At 34.3% G+C, this 17,789-nt stretch overlaps 1 protein-coding gene across 8 annotated transcripts in view; it reads left to right on the top strand.

The window, feature by feature from the left end:
- Positions 1-17,789, top strand: part of SENP6 (SUMO specific peptidase 6) — a 106,238-nt gene that overhangs the window by 47,951 nt on the left and 40,498 nt on the right. For 5 of the 8 annotated variants that reach the window (XM_082474170.1, XM_082474168.1, XM_082474167.1 and 2 more), the window contains 2 exons: positions 3,924-3,994; positions 17,015-17,163. In XM_082474170.1, coding sequence (XP_082330296.1) covers positions 3,924-3,994; positions 17,015-17,163 — 220 coding nt within the window. The remainder of the gene's footprint in view (positions 1-3,923; positions 3,995-17,014; positions 17,164-17,789) is intronic. The other 3 variants (XM_082474173.1, XM_082474172.1, XM_082474174.1) reach the window with 1 other exon arrangement.

Raw genomic sequence — 17,789 nt, 5'->3', positions numbered from 1 at the left:
GGAAAACACAAAATGATCATAGAGTATCTTGTAGTATCAGAATCCAAACAGGTATTCAGAAAACAAAGGGGTACTTGCTTCAGCAGCACATATACTAAAATTGGAACAATACAGAGATTTTCATGGCCCTTGTATAAGGACGACATGCAGATTGGCAAAGCATTCCATATTTCTGTAAATTTTATGTATGTTTTATCAGAATTTTTTAAAAAAAGAATGAGTTCACATGAAAGGAACACAGGAACCAACTGAAAGAGCTCCCAAGGGCCAAAACTGAAACAATTGGATTATAACCTAATGTATAAAATAAATATCCATGAGTCATACTGGTATAAATGATTGAATAAGTGATTTATTTATTGAACTATCCTAGGGTTTTTATAAGCTGCATAAAATGAATTGGGGGAAATTGACAAGTGTTTATACAGAAGGATTCCAAATAATATGTGTAGGTAGTTCCCTCTTCAGGAAGTAGAGTTTAACTACCCCTGCCCCTCTTGTGGGCTGGGCTGATTGGACTTGCTTCCAAATAGAATGTCGAAAGGGAAAATAACTTTGGAGTGGAGAAACCTGGCAAACACTACTTTAGCCAGATGATCAAGGTAACCTCACTAGTGATGTAAATCATTGATACCATGTAACCCCTGATATGATGTGATGAGATGGGCACTGTCCACCAAACCTACAACCTCAGTCTAATCATGAGAAAAACATCAGACAAACCCACATTGTGGGGCATTCTACAAAATAACTAACCAGTCTCTTCCAAAGTGTCAAGGTCATGAAAAACAGTGGGAAACAAAACAGTCTGGGAAACAAAAAAGAGACTAAGGAGACATGATGACTAAATGCGGTGGATCCTAGATTGGATTGTGGAACAAACAAAGGATATTAGTGGAATAGCTGGTGAAGTTCAAATAAAGCCTGGCATGTAGTTAATAGCAGTGTACAAATGTTGATTTCCTTTTTTGACATATGTATGAGGGTAATGAAGGTGTTAACGTTAAGAAAAACTGGGTAAGAGATATAAGAGGATTCTGAATTGTCTTTTCAAGTCTTCAGCAAATCTAAAATTATTCTAAAATAAAATTTATTAAAAAAAAAAAAAAGACTTACGGGTCTGAAGCCTGTCTAACCTTTAATAAGGATTCTGATGTTATTTAAAGAGGTCTGCACAGAAGGAAAAAAAAAGCTCTCCAGTTCATTTTATGCAGCTTGTAAAAACGTTGGGTCCATGAAGTGAGGTTTTCTCTAAAACTTCTATACAGAACACAAACCCTCAGAAGCAAAAAAAAATGCTCCCGCTTGGTAGAAGACAGAAGATAGGGACACTTCTCTGTTTCTGCTTGGTTTGAGGTAGGAAAGAAAATCCACCGGGAAATTAAATTCTAGCCTTAAGCATCATACTAGTTTGGAGTTTGAAATTTTAGTGTCTGTAGAGTGATGGAACTCTCAAATTAAGAAATTAACATGAAATTTCATTTTTGATCACCTAACGAAGTTTCTTTTAAAAACTAAGTTTTAAAGAACACAAGATTATAGCTAGAAAGTTCTTTTAATTCTCTTATTAAACAAATACTACTTTTATTCTGAAATTCTTGAATTCTTGTATTAAACTTAAGGTATGCTTTTATTTCTGTAATTTACTCATTACAATACATTTTTTAAAACAATCTGCTCTGTCTGTATAGGGAAAGATGTAGTAAATACTGGGTACAGAATGGCCATAAGGTTTGGAAATGTTGGCAAATATACATAATTTTTAACATTACATTACAATACATGATAGGTCATGGATGTTACATGATATATTCGGTGCATTGTTTGTTCCTCATCAGCGGTGCATGGTTCAGTGCACTGTGTCAAACAGCAAAGAGCAGCGTGAATTACTGCAGCATTTTCAGAAATCCCTGCACATCTATGATATGTTGTCTCCAATGATTTATGCCAGTTATTACTGAATAAACCTGTGTTTATAGCATACCCCAGAGTAAGTAATTAAGCAGACAAAAATCCAAAATATGTATTTCAGATTTTGTGGCCACTCTGTCAAATTGTTTTGCTTGTTGATAATCCTTAGTATTTAAGAATACCTACTGTTTCTGTTGTCCACTATTTTAAAAATATATAATGCATAGAGGTTTTGTAGTCTAATATAATTGCATCATCATATTTTGCTTCAGATTTATTGACTCGGTTGCATTTTAGAGTTGGTATCTTTACTTTTCCAGTGTAGAGTTATAAAAATTAGAGATTAAAAAATTGTTTGTTTTAAAGATAAGACTATGTTATATCATTTTTAGTGGGAGCATGTGTGGTATATAAAAACATGCATTTTATTTAAAGCTTAATGTAGTTAGGAGCTGAAAACCTACCTTATTTTTACTAACACTAGTACCACTATCTCTAAGGCAAATTCTCATCTTCACAACTCATATCCTCACGAATCTTAAAATTTTGACAGTATGGAAATTAGTTGTACCAAATGCTGCTCAGTAATAATAATTGAAATGGTGAAAACACCATTACTCATCAATATTGATGCAGGTTGCCAAGATTCAGATTCTGGTGTTGGTATTTAATAGTTGTGTGACCATGGGCAAGTTAATTAACCTCATTGTGCCTCAGTTTCCTCATCTGTAAAGTGCTAACAATAGTATATACTTTGTAAGGTTATTGTGACGATTAAAGTAATTAATAGATACAAAGCACTTAGAACAGTACCTGGCACATGATCATGCTCACTATTTGCTAACCGCTGTCACAGACACACTCCTGTCACTACTCTTATTAGTTTCTTCTTGTGTCATTTTCATGTTTTGTTTTCAATTTAGGTGCTCTGACTTTTACAGTGTAAGAATATGAAATCCTTACAGGAAAATTCCTTTAGGATTTTTGTTTAATTAATTAATTTAATTAATTATATTGCCCTGTGATAAGTATTGATCACTCGGGTGAATGCGTTTACATATAACAGAATAACCTCCTTTAATTCCCCTGTTAAATAAAATGGAAATATTTTTAGAAGCTTTTGTTTAGGATGGGAAGGTAGCTATTGTAGCTCCCTGGTTTATTGCGTTTTTTGCAAACCTCCTTCTTTAATGCTTTTATCCCACAATTAGCTATAGGTTTTTTGCTTTTCTCCCAAACTAGTGTATATTTGGACTTCTGTAGTGTTTTAGGATCCTTATTTACTAAGGATTCCTGTTCAGAATTCTGAAAATTGGTTAAGTGTGAAGTCTGACAATGTAATATATTTTTTAAAGTATAATTATACCCCCATAATGTAGTCATATTATAAGACTAAAATACTTATTTCATGATTTCTAGTTTTGTACATAACATTTTTTGTACTGCTTTTGGAATTATCCTCAAGGACAAGATCTTATTCACTCTTTATTCATTGATCTTTAAACAACTAGAAACATTTACAGCAAAATTGGGCAAGTTGAGTATTTATTATAAGCTGACTAACTTTTTTTATTCCAAAAATGCATGTGACATTGAAATATTAGGAGTTTTTTAAAAGTTTTTTTTAACAGATTATGAAGGCAGTTCCAAAAGAAAAATTCTAAAGTTTTGTGTATTGGGGGAATAAATATATAACTTTCCAAAGTGACTACTTTGAAAGGACGAATACTTGTATTTATTTATTAAACATTTGTTTGAAAGACTGCCTGCTGTCAGCTTTCATAGATTGACAGTTTAAATAAAATATAGTCACTGCCCTTAGGGATCTTATAGTGCATTAAGGTTTACTATATTTGGGTAATATAGTGTTACTATTTTATAGTACCACTTTTTATATGACAAACAAGCTATGATTTGCTTTTGATAAACATATTTTAAGTATTCCCTCTACTTTTTCATTTTAAAAATATTTTTTTCTTTTAGACTGAAACTATATAAATTTCCTTTTCTAGGAAAGAATACCCACCTCATGTCCAAAAATTTGAAAGTAATCCTGTAAGGTTAAGTCGGCCCCAAGGTGGTGGTAAGTGTGCAGTTTTTTTGTTACACCCGTGAAGGGTTTTGAGTAGTTGTAAGAAAGGTCGAATAGGAGTATGGTACCAGTTTTAGAATAGTCCCAGGTATAATAGAAATATATAGACCCATTTTTTTATAACTGATTTGAGAATTTGTTATAATTGTGACCTGAAATCATTGGGGAATGATTCAAGGAGTGCACATTCAGGTGATTATAGTTGAACATCTTTTTGATTATATTAGCATTGTTGTTAAACTCAGGATCCAAATATTAACTCTAGATGGGTTATAGCTTCAAAATTGTGTTTTGTTGCACTTTGTTATAATCTTCCATTATGTGATTTTCTTGATTAAAATGGTTTTGATCCTAAAATTTAGAATACATTAGGCACTGAATTAAAAAGAGTCCATACCTGGTAAAACTGTGCTAATAGTAGATGTTGGAAAATTATTGTAAGTAGAAGTTTATATTTGCATTGAAATACTTTTTAATACAGTGATATATTAAGCAAAAATAAAATAAGAGCAGATAGCATTTATGAAAAATGTTTCACCATCAAATTGATGTTCATTATCTAGAATACAGATTCTTAATCTGTGTGTCCATCTTGTTTGTCCCAGGCCTTTGCTTGTTTATTTATTCATTTTTTGATTTTTTAAAAAAATTATAGTTGATTTACAATATTATATTAGTTTCAGATGTACAGCATTGTGATTCAGTATTTGTACAGGTTATTCTTTATTAAGTTATTACAAGATAATGGCTGTAATTCCCTGTGCTATGGAATATATCCTTGTTGCTTGTATATTTTATGAATAGTAGTTTGTATCTCTTAATCCCATAGGCCTTTGCTTATTTAAATAGCACTAGGGACTCTTGTTATCCAAAATCTAATGATTTTAAGCAGCTCCAGTGGGTAAGACTCCGCGCTCCCAGTGCAGGGGCCCGGGTTCGATCCCTGGTCACGGAACTAGATCCCACATGCATGCCACAACTAAAGAGTTTACATGCCACAACTAAGAGTCCACGTGCCGCAACTAAGAAGTCCGCGTGCCACAACTAAAGATCCTGCATGCTGCAACTAAGACCCGGCGCTGCATAAATAGATAGATAGATAGATAGATAGATAGATAGATAGATAGATAGATAGATAGATAGCAGCTAGGTTTTCCTGACTGCCAACAGTTTTTTTTTTCTTCTTTTTTTGAAGCACCTATATTCTTCTTCTAGTTTGGGTGAAAATCTTTTATGCATATATTGAACATATCCTATTTTATAAAGAGAATATTCCAAACTTAGCTTCATCCTTTCTTAACAACTTTGCAGTTATGAATGTGAATTATTATACTTCGCAATGCATAGTTCTGTTCACTGAGTTTATTAGGTGTAGTAATAATGACTAGCCTCTTTAACATTCATACCTTAAACTTTTATTGAATTCTTAATCTGCCCTAGATGCTGAGTCAGATGCTTCAGATGCTTTACATTCATTATTTGTTTTTATCGTGGCTCCCTACCCAAGATGTCAATAAGCTAAATTCAACTTTACCTACATTTTGTACAGAGGAGGAAATTGAGGCTCGGAGGGATTACACAACTTGCTCAAGGACACAGACTAGTATTGGAATCCGGGTCTATTTAATGCTAAAGGCCATGGATTCTCTTAACCACTGTGCTTTACTATTTTCTCCTTAGATCAGAAAGAAACTTACTCCTAATCCTCAGGGAAGAACTGCACAATAGGTACTATTATCATTCCCCTTACACAGATGCATTTCAGTAAGTTAAGTGATTTGGCCCATTATATGGTTTTAGATAACCAATCAGCCCCAGACTTTTTTGAAAAATTTTTTGTTTATTCAATAACATTCATTAAGTAGATAAGAATAACCTTTTTTTAAGAAAAACTTTTTATTTTGAAATCATTTTAGACTACTGAAAAGTTACTAAAATAGGACTCATTTACCCTTTACCCAGCTGCTCCTAATGTTAACATGTTACAATCACGGTACATTTACAAAACTAAGAAATTGGCATCGGTATAACATTCTTAACTAAGCAACAGACCTTGCTCTCATTTCACCAGTTTTTCACTGGTAACTTTTTTCTGTTCTAAGATCTAGTTTGGGATCTTACATTGCATTTGTTTGTCACATCTCCTAAGTTTCCTTGACAATTTTGAAGAGTAATGGACAGTTACTTCATAGAATACCTTTCTGTTTGGAAGTTTGTATGATGTTATCTTATGATTAGATTGAGGCTATGCATTTTTGGCAAGACTTTCATGAAAGTGATGTTGTGTCTTTTTCTACACATTATATCAGGGGTTGTATGATGTTGATTTGTCTTACTGCTGGTGATGTTAAACGTGATATCTTGGTTAGGTGGTTTCTGCTGGGTTTCTCCACTGTAAAATTATTTTTTTTCCCTTTGTACTTAATAAAGATCTTGGGAGAGATACTCTAACACTATGCAGATACCCTCTTTTTCCTCAAAATTGCACCCACTGATTTTGCATCTCTTGGTGGATCTTGCTGGCAACAGTTATTACTTGGTGTTTATCTAATGGTAATTTTCTGTTTTCTTCATTTCTTTTACATTTATTAATTGAAATTCTTTTGTAGGAAAGAGCTGTACCGTCTCCTTTATTTACTTATTCAGTTTATGCCTGTGGACTCATAATAAAGTGTGTGTGTAAATACATACTTACATATGTATATATATATATATACACACACATATATACACACATATACATATATATAACATATATACGTTATATATATATGTGTATATATCTATATGTGTGTGTGTGTGTGTGTGTGTGTGTGTGTATATATATATATATATATATATATATATATATATATATATAGGGTTGGCCAAAAAGTTTCTTTGGTTTTTAAGCAAAAATAAAAGACACATTTTTCATTTTCACCAAGAACTTTATTGAACAATTTATTCACCCTTTTGTTCCACTACCTTCTGCCATTTTTCAGGCAACTTCATAATTCCACATTCCCAAAACTTTTTATCTTTTCGAACAAAGAACTGTACCAGTTGTCTTTTACATTCGTCCAGAGATTGGAAATTTTTTCCATTAAGAGAATCTTGTAGGGCTTCCCTGGTGGTGCAGTGGTTGAGAGTCTGCCTGCCAATACAGGGGACACGGGTTTGGGCCCTGGTCTGGGAAGATCCCACATGCCGCGGAGCAACTGGGCCTGTGAGCCACAATTACTGAGCCTGCGCGTCTGGAGCCTGTGCTCCGCAACAAGAGAGGCCGCGATAGTGAGAGGCCCACGCACCGCGATGAAGAGTGGCCCCCACTCGCCGCAACTAGAGAAGGCCCTCGCGCAGAAACGAAGACCCAACACAGCCATAAATAAATAAATAAATTAAAAAAAAGAGAGAGAATTTTGTAAAGGCCGAAATAAATGTAAATACAAAGGTGCAATGTCTGGTGAATACGGCGGATGAATCAGAACTTCCCAGCCAAACTGTAACAGCTTTTGCCTGGTCATCAGAGGAACATGCGATCTTGCGTTATCCTGATGGAAGATCATGCGTTTTCTGTTGAGTAATTCCGGATGCTTGTCGTCGAGTGCTGCTTTCAGTTGGTCTAACTGGGAGCAGTACTTGTTAGAATTAATCGTTTGGTTTTCCGGAAGGAGCCCATAATAGAGGACTCCCTTCCAATCCCGCCATATACACAACATCACCTTCTTTGGATGAAGACCTGCCTTTGGTGTGGTTGGTGGTGGTTCATTTTGCTTGCCCCACGATCTCTTTCGTTCCACATTAGTGTACAGTATCCACTTTTCATAGCCCGTCACAATTTGTTTTAAAAATGGAACGTTTTCGTTACATTTCAGAAGAGAGCCATATGCAGAAATATGCTCAAGGTTTCTTCCGTTTAACTTCTGTGGATCCCAAACATCAAAGCAATTAACATAACCAAGCTGGTGCCAGTGATTTTCCACTCTTGATTTGTATATTTTGAGTACGTAGGCTATCTCCCGCTTGGTATAATGTTGATTGTTCTCAGTTAATGTCTCGATTTGATCGCTGTCAACTTCAACTGGTCTACCCGACCGTGGAGCATCGTCCAGCGAGAAATCTCCAGCACGAAACTTCACAAACCACTTTTGACACATTCAGTCAATCGCAGCACCTTCTCCATACATTGCACAAATCTTTTTTTTTGCGTTTCATTTGCGTTTTTAACCTTTCTTGAAATAATAAAGCATAATGTGCCAAAAATGTTGCTTTTTTCTTCCATCTTCAATATTAAAATGGCTACACAAAAATTCACCAATTTTGATTAAGTTTTTTTTTTAATGCACACTGATATAACAACTGTCACAACAGAATCTAATGAAATTGTTTCAAATGAATTTAGAGACAACTAAGCGCTACTAGAGGAATCGTATGGGGAAAACGAACGAACTTTTTGGCCAACCCAAAATATATATATATATACACATACATATCATGTGGACAGGTAATATTTGTAAACTTTGGGAAAGGGATATTGGTATACTTAACTTGTAAACTATAGCTGCTTTTGTGTTAGGTAGGTACACGTATACTTGGGTATAGTATGAATGACAGTGCTGTGACAGTATTACATATATTGTTGCACAAAGATTGCATTTTATTTTAGGATTTCCTTTGGAGATAGTTTTTAAAATGGTGAGATTTCAAACCCCAGGATCAGTAGTTACTGGCATATCACCTGGAATAATTTTCTCCTAAAAAGAAATCACTGTCTTTTTATAGTTCTTCACACTTAAATTAACTTCCTTTATTATTGTTTTTCTCCTTTATTTTGCATTTAAGAGGCACTTAATATGAATTATAGCCATTTATTAGCACTAAGTTAACAAGCATTGACAAGCAGTTCTCTAGGATTAAATTAAAGCTTGTAAACTATTAAGTATAATTTTTGGACAGATCAGATATCCTATTGCTTTTTTGTTTGGTGTTCTTTTTATATTTTTTCTAAGCATGTAAAATAACAACATATAACTATAAATTAAGATCTCTTATTTTTTTCTCTATTCTTTCTTTTGTTTCTTAAACTTCCTTTTTGTTTTCCAGTCTGTTCTTTGTATTCTTTTTTTTTGTTGTTGTTCTTTGTATTCTTGTCAGAGAATTAATAGACGTTATATACTGTCTCTGAGTGAATATTTAATTGTATTCTTAATGTAATTACATTATGATTTCAACCTAAATCACCTGACTTAGCACTATTTAACTCATGTGCAGAAGAAAAATATCCCCTCACTCTTAACCAGTCAGGGTATCTTCTTCTGGTACCTTAACATATAACTTGCTAGACTTCTATGCATATATACCCTTTTTTTTTTTTTTTAATGCGTTTATACTATGTTTACTGTTCTGTAACTTGCTTCTTGACTTTGTTATGTTATTATCCGGTTTCTATACTCTCATTAAAAGACATTGGAATGTCAGAGGAAAACCAGAATGAAAAACACAATTAAAGGAAGTTTAAGAATCAAATAGATGAATTTATATATAGTGGACTTTACAAGTTAATATAGCCAAGTCTCTGTGGTCATTTTTTTCGTGAATGCATAGTGACCCACTATATTTCTGTACCATAATTTAGGTTCTTAATGTTTTGATATTATATATATTATTAATAATTTAGCTCATATTATGTGTTTTATCTATTATTTCCTTAGATCAAATCCCTAGAAATAAAATTATAAGGACGAAGTTTATGCACATTTTAAAGACTTTTGCTGTATTACTGCCAAAATGCTTTCTGTAAAGGGTGTCAGCTCCCAGCAAGCAGGATCTGAGTGTGCCTGTTTTCTCGTATGCTCCTCAGCAACATTAGATATAACCATCCTTCAGGCTTTGCCAGGCTGATAGGGAAGTAGTATTTGGTTTTTTTTTTTAATTTCCTCATTACTGACTGATGAAGCATTTTATGTGTTCAGTGGCCATTTGGATTTCTTCTTTTATTCACGTCTGCCTGTTGTCTCCTTTGCCTGTTTATCACATTTAGCATAGACAAAAGTGATTTTTAAGGAGGTTGTAATGAGAATGTGATATATGACTGCCGTTTTATTGTATACTGAAAACCAGTCATAGTAACAGCTACATGATGGAGAAGACCAGCTGTTTTTCTAATTAGTCTTTCTCTTTTGACAGACGATAAAAATAACTTAAAAGCAAATAAATAAGCATAATAAAGATAGTTGTTTGTGTTCTAACTATCCTTGAGGTATATAGTTTCCAGCAGATTAGTAATATCACAACTAAATTTTCAAACAAAAAAGTTAAGGGCTGTCCTTGCCCCACCCCACCTCCGACTTCTATTATGAAAATTTTCAAAGATACCAAAAAGTTGAAAGACTTTCACAGTGAATACACATATATCTACTACATAGATTCTACAGTTAACACTTTTCTATACTTAACTTTATCACATATCCGTGTATCTAATCATCCATTTATGTATAAACTCATCTTACTTGTTTTCCAGTGCATTTTCGAGTAAGTTACAGACACCAGTACAGTTTACTCCTCAACACTTCAGCAGCCATATCATTAGCTAGAGTTCAATATTTGTTTTAGTTTTCTTTTTCTCTTTTGAAATAAAATTTACATACAATGAAATGCACCAGTCATAAGTGTACAGTAAAATACATTTTGACAAGTACACATACCTTACTAACCCAAAGCCCTGGGAAGACGTAGTACAAATGATATCATCACCGCAGAAAGTTCCCTCATGTTCCTTTCAGGGTACTCCTCATCCCTGCCCCCTCAAAGGTAACTATTTTCATATAAGTGGAATAATACAATGTGTACTCTTTGTTGTAAGTCTTCTTTTCACTCTGGACAGTTTTTTTTGAGATTCACCCATGTTGTTGCATGCATTAGTAATTTGTTACTTTAGTGTTCCATTGTATGGCTGTACCAGTTTGTTTATCATTCTCCTGATGATGGACACCTGAGTTGTTTCCAGGGGTTTTTTTTGTTTGTTTGTTTGTTTTAAGATTATAAGTAAAGCTACTATAAATGTTCTTTTCATGGAGGACATTTTTTTTAAAGTTTAGGTTTTAAAATTTATTCTAAAGATCCAACCTGTTAATCATTTTTACTTGTCTCATAGTATCTTCCATATTCTTACCTTTTCTGCGTATCTGGAAATAGTGTGATATATTAAAAAGACATTGAGCTAGAAAATCCAGCAGGAAATATCCCAACCTCTTTTTTTTTTCATTGAAGTATATAGTTGATTTACAACTGTTGTGTTAGTGTCTGGTGTACAGCAAAGTGATTCAGTTATAAATATATATTCTTTTTCATATTTTTTTCCATTATAGGTTATTATAAGATACTGAATATAGTTCTCTGTGCCCTGCAGTAGGGCCTTGTCTTGTTGTTTATCTATTTTATATATAGTAGTTTGTATCTGCTAATCCCAAACTCCTAATTTATCCCTTCCCCACTTTCCTCTTTGGTAACCATAAGTTTATTTTCTATGTCTGTGAGTCTGTTTCTGTTTTTTGTTTTGTTTTTTTTAATAAGTGCATTTGTATCATATTTTAGATTGCACGTATATAAGTGATATCATATGATATTTGTCTTTTCTTTGTCTTACTTAATATGATAATCTCTAGGTCCATCCATGTTACTGCAAATGGGGTTATTTCATTCTTTTTTATGGGGAAGTAGTATTCCATTGTGTGTGTGTGTGTGTGTGTGTATACACACATATCAATCTTCTTTATACATTCATCTGTTGATGGACATTTAGGTTGCTTCCACGTCTTGGCTGTTGTAAATAGTGGTGCTGTGAACATTGGGGTGCATGTATCTTTTTGAATGAGAGTTTCCTCTGGATATATGCCCAGGAATGGGATTGCTGGGTCATATGGTAATTCTATTTTTAGTTTTTTAAGGAACCTCCATACTGTTCTCCATAGTGGCTGCACCAATTTATATTCCCACCAACAGTGAAGGAGGGTTCCCTTTTCTCCACACCCTCTCCAGCATTTATTGTTTGTGGACTTTTTAATGATGGCCATTCTGACTGGTGCACAGTGATTCCTCATTGTAGTTTTGATTTGCATTTCTCTGATAATTCATGATGTTGAGCATCTTTTCATGTGCCTATTGGCCATCTGTATATCTTCTTCGGAGAAATGTCTATGTCTTCTGCCTGTTTTTTGATTGGATTGTTTGGTTTTTTTCGTTATTGAGTCATATGCGCTGTTTGTATATTTTGGAAATTAAGCCCTTGTCGGTCGCATCATTTGAAAATATTTTCTCCCAGTCCATAGGTTGTCTTTTTGTTTTGTTGATGGTTTCCTTTGCTGTGCAAAAGCTTATAAGTTTGATTAGGTCCCATTTGTTTCTTTTTGCTTTTACTTCTATTGCCTTGGGAGACTGACCTAAGAAAACATTGGTACTATTTATGTCAGAGAATGCTTTGCCTGTGTTCTCTGCCAGGAGCTTCATGGTGTCTCGTGTTAATCTTGGTGTTTGTTTTGTGTGGTCTTGGGTAAACACTCAGTATTCACCTTCTCATCCCCAGAAGGGGGCATTCAGTGAAAGCAAGAGTGTCACATAGGTTTCATCTCAAGTACCTCCCTGGAGTACTTTGCTGAGGGTTTGGCACAGTTTAGCAAAAATGACTTCCATGATCAGTTAGCTGCTAAAACTTCCATGAGCCTCTTGTTAGGCATTTGCCATTCCTGGACCAGTCAAGTTTTAAATCTTTTGCCATATTATGTTTCTGGCTATAATTTGAAGCTAGTTAATTTTCACATGAATTGTCGTAATCTTCTCAAATGTTTTTCTCTTTCCATGGAAGATAGAATCCCAAAGGAATTTCTTAATCCTGACATTGGCATTAACTTATTTATGCTTATTGTCTCTTTGTAGATCTACTCTAGTTTCCCATACACTGTCAGTCATTTGCCATACTTCCACATCATGTTGGTTTCCGAAGTTTCATCTTAAAACGTCTAATTAGTGTCATTCTTTGCATTTTCTTTTTTTTTTTTTTGGTAAGGACCTCAGTAGAAATTCATTACTTCACATTCACCAGAGACTTCACATAGGAGAGAAGCCTTTTAAGTGGGATCAGTGTGGCAAGAGTTTGAGTCGGAGTTCAGTGCTTATGTTCATCAGAGAGTCCACACAGGAGAAACACCATATAAGTGTGATGAGTGTGGTACGGGCTTCCGTCAGAGTTCAAATCTTCGAATTCATCAGTTAGTCCACGTGGGAGAAAAGTCCTATAAATGTGATGACTGTGGTAAGGGCTTTACCCAGCACTCAAATCTTCAAATCCATTAGAGGGTGCATACAGGAGAGAAGCCTTAACAAATGTTACGACTGTGGGAAGGACTTCAGTCACAGCTCAGATCTTCACATTCGTCAGAGGGTCCATACGGGGGAGAAGCCCTATACTTGTCATGAATGTGGGAAGGGCTTCAGCAAGAGTTCCAAACTTCACACTCACCAAAGAGTACATACTGCAGAGAAACCCTATAAATGTGAACAGTGTGGGAAGGGCTTCAGTCAGCGTTCCCATCTTCTCATTCATCAGAGAGTCCATACAGGAGAAAAATCTTTTGTTTCTCTTTGGTTATCCTCTCCTCTCTACAGATTGACCTCCTGTTTACTCACTCTGTGCATGCTTATAATATTCTTTGCATTTTCTGTCTCTTTCCTTTAGTTCCTTATAGATAATCTTGATTTAGGGGGTCAAGATTTTAAAATCGTTTTTCTCTATTATCTTTTTTTTTTTTCCTTTTTTGGTGCCAAAATTTATTTTCTTAAAAATCTAAAAACCTCTTAAAATCATTTTGTAATAACACAGTGATACAGAAGAGTTTCCATATTACAGATGTAAATTCAATGAAGAAGGGTATACTAGTATATATAAACTGTTGTAAAATAAGCTTTGGGGGAACATATGAACATTAGGTGTTCAGTGTGAACATTTTATATTTTCAGGTGAGGTGCAGGTGCAGAAATCTGAGATTACTGATTGCTAGAACGTTATTTAATTGAGCCCACGAAATGATTACAGGGTTGGGATTTTTAGGCCATAAATGAGGATTAAGTACAACGTTGAAGGCAGTATTTAAAATGCCATCTTAGGGGGTATAAACCTTTAAGTTGGGAAAGCAATTTCCTTTTTACCTGATTTCTCAAAATTAATTTCTCCAAAATTAATTTTCTCAAAGTAATTAGTGAGCCAATTCATAGTATTAGCTTATTTAACATTAGCTCTTTGGGTTCTTTGTATATTGGTTCTGTGGTTTTTTTGGTCTTTTGTTTGTTTGTTTTTTGTTATCTATTTTGTGTATAGTAGGGTATACTTATCAGTCTCAGTCTCCCAATTTAACCCTCCCCCTGCCCCCCTAGTAACCATAAGATTGTTTTCTATATCTGTGACTCTATTTCTGTTTTGTAAATAAGTTCATCTGTACCATCTTTTTAGATTCCACATATAAGCGTTATCATATGATATTTGTCTTTCTCTGTCTGACTTACTTCACTCAATGTGACAATCTCTAGGTCCATCCATGTTGCTGCAAATAACATTATTTCATTCTTTTTTATGGCTGAGTAATATTCCATTGTATATATGTACCACATCTCCTTTATCCGTTCATCTGTTGATAGACACTTAGGTTGCTTCCATGTCTTGGCTGTTGTAAATAGTGCTGCTGTCAACATTGGAGTGCCTGTCTCTATACATAGAAAATCCTAAAGATGCTACAAAAAACTACTAGAGCTCATTAATGAATTTGGTTAAGTTGCAGGATACAAAATTAATACACAGAAGTCTGTTGCATTTCTATACACTAACAATGAAAGAACAGAAAGAGAAAGTAAAGAAACAATCTCATTTACCATTGCATCAAAAAGAATAAAATACCTAGGAATAAACCTACCTAAGGAGACAAAAGGCCTGTACTCCAAAAACTATAAGACGCTGATGAAAGAAATCAAAGATGACACAAACAGATGGAAAGATATACCATGTTCTTGGAACATGGTATTTACAATAGCCAGGACATGGAAGCAACCTAGATGTCCATTGAGAGAGGACTAGATAAAGAAGATGTGGTACATATAAACAACGATATGTCTCTATATCGCTTTCCTGCCAGACCCTACGCAGAGACTGACACTTTAAAAACTCTTATCATTTCAGTCCTGATCATACACTCACACTCTTCTCTCCACTGCAGCTATCTCATCATGTCTATGTCACATTTTCTCTACCTCTGAACACAATTAACAAGGGGAGAAACAAGGGGTCCAAGCCTTGAGAGAAACTGAAAATTTTTATTGATAATAGAGAAAAACGTTGTTTATATTCATTAATCCAGTAAACATTTTTTGAGCCCCTGCCTTGTGCAGTTTCTAAACTCTGAGAAAACAGGTGACTAAAACATGATTTCCGCTTTTCCAGAGCTGACAGTATAATGGGAGGAAACAGATCAGTGCAAATAAGTAGCTTAAAATAAAATGAGTACTAATAGAAGTATGGATAAAGTGCTGTGGAAGCTCTGAGTATTTGCTTCATCATGCTTAGTGTGGGATAGAGGTAGCTTCTTAACAAAGAATAGTTTGAATTTACTAGATAAATAGGGAGGGCTTTGCTTGTGAAGAGAACAGCATATATATAAGAGGGTGAAAGAGAAAACATTCTGGAGAAATGCACTTATTTGAGGTATAGTTTTTTTGGAATTAAGACTGGAACATCAGTACAGCCTTCTGCTTGGCAAGATACGGGGTTTAGACTTTTTTCCTTAGCCAGTGGAATCCTTGAAAGATTTTAAGCATTAGAATGGTAGAATCATATTTGAAAGATGACCTTGGCAGTAGGGGAGAAGGATTTGAAGCAAACAAAATTGGAGTGAGGGAGATCAATTTAGGTAGGAGTTAAGCATCTGAAATACAGTGGCAGTGGAGTTGGAGAGGAAGGAATGAGTTCAAGAGCTATTAGTAGAATTCACTTGACTGTGAGAAAGGAGACAAAAGGACAAGTCAACGCTTACTCAGATTTCTAGCTTTGGTGTCCAGGAAAATAAAGGTGTTCAGACTGGACAATATATGAGAAGGTGGAGTCACTTAGTGGGACTCTGTGACTGCACTAAACCAGAATAATTGCATGGGTTTCTTAAGACAGTATTGTATACCAAGCTCAGAGAGATAATGCTAATTTTTATGTGTAGATAATCTCCTTATTTTAAAAAAATCAAAAGATAAGAGGATGTAAAAGATAGGAAAACGGAAGTATTTAACAAACTTGGAATTATGCAGGTACAGCATTTTAGTTTGTAGATTCATTAACTTTTGTTTTAGAAACATGTGTTCAGTTTTCTTTGCTGATGAAGTCAGATTGTAATAAATTTTAAATTGTTCTGTTTGGAGTTCGTTAAATCATTTAAAAATTCGAATTATGAATTAATTAAAAAAGAAAATGATTGAATTTACATTGAAAAATAATGAAGAAAATTCTCTTTTGTGTGTCTTGAATTTAAAAAACCATTAAATTGAGAATTAGTTTAGTTTCCTTTATCTAAGCAGTTGTACCCAATGTTTGAATTCAAATTTTTCTCATTACCAATCTAAGAAGAGTAACCAACTTAGGGGGAAAAAAAAATGTGTGTGTGTGTGTGTGAGAGAGAGAGAGAGAGAGAGATTCAGTGTAGGAAGTGCTCTTCTGCCTTAGTTGCACAGAATAAGCTGAAGAGAATATTGGTACACTTGATGAAAATGGTCCACAGTTTGGGAGGTGGGAGAGAGATCCTGGTAAAGAATAGACAAGAGCAACCAGGAGATGGCCACTGGCTCTGACCTAAAGTTCTGTTTTTCTTTATTGTACATATTGAAACATTAGTTTATTTTAACTAAAACATAATTTGATAATATAAGTCAGTATTTTTTCATAGCAAAAGATCATGAGGAATTTATAAAGTTTAATTTCAGTACTTTTTTTTCCCCTTCCTTTAGATCGTATAATGAAAAAAACAGAAGAGTCTGAATCACACCCGGAATCTGAAATTAAAAGGAAAGTTGCACAGAAACGTCACAGTAGTACAGATCAGTCTACCCCATATTCTCTGTCTTCTGCTTCCAAAAAATGTTTAACTGATTTAGAGGTGGGTAGAGAAATTATTCTTTGTTGCTAATCAATTGGTATTTTTATTAATATTATTTTTAGTATTTATTAAATTCTAGGTGAACTTTCGAATAGGACTGGAAGAGAACTAGAAAAGTTATTTAGGCAAACTTTTCTGCCTTCATTAGATCATTTTTCAGTTATCAAAAATCCAGAATATATATCTTTCTGAAAAGAATTTGTGAGTACCTCCCTGCAGCATACTTCAAATGATTGCTCTCAATCAGAAGTTTTTAGAAATAAGTTTAAATTTATAGAAAAAATGATAAGTATCCACATAGTCTTCCATTTAATTCCCCAGTTTTCCACATTTGCTTTATTGTTCTCCCTCACTCTGCCTTTCCTTTGTGTGTGTGTGTGTGTGTGTGTGTGTGTGTGTGTGTGTGTGTGTGTGTGTGTATTTTTCTGTACCATTTGGGTATAAGTAAGGCAGAATGCCCATTTACTACATAATACTTTAGTGTGTGTTTCCTTAAAAAAAAAAAAATTCTCCTATATAACCAGAGTACAACTGTGAAAGATTTTTAATCAACATGGATCCAAAATTATCATCTAATCCACAAACGTCATTCAGATTTTCCCTAACCAGTGTCCTTTATGGGAACA

Source organism: Balaenoptera physalus (assembly GCF_965194825.1).
Source record: "Balaenoptera physalus genome assembly, chromosome: 9".
NCBI lineage: Eukaryota > Metazoa > Chordata > Mammalia > Artiodactyla > Balaenopteridae > Balaenoptera > Balaenoptera physalus.
This window is presented reverse-complemented; position numbering and strand designations above follow the sequence as displayed.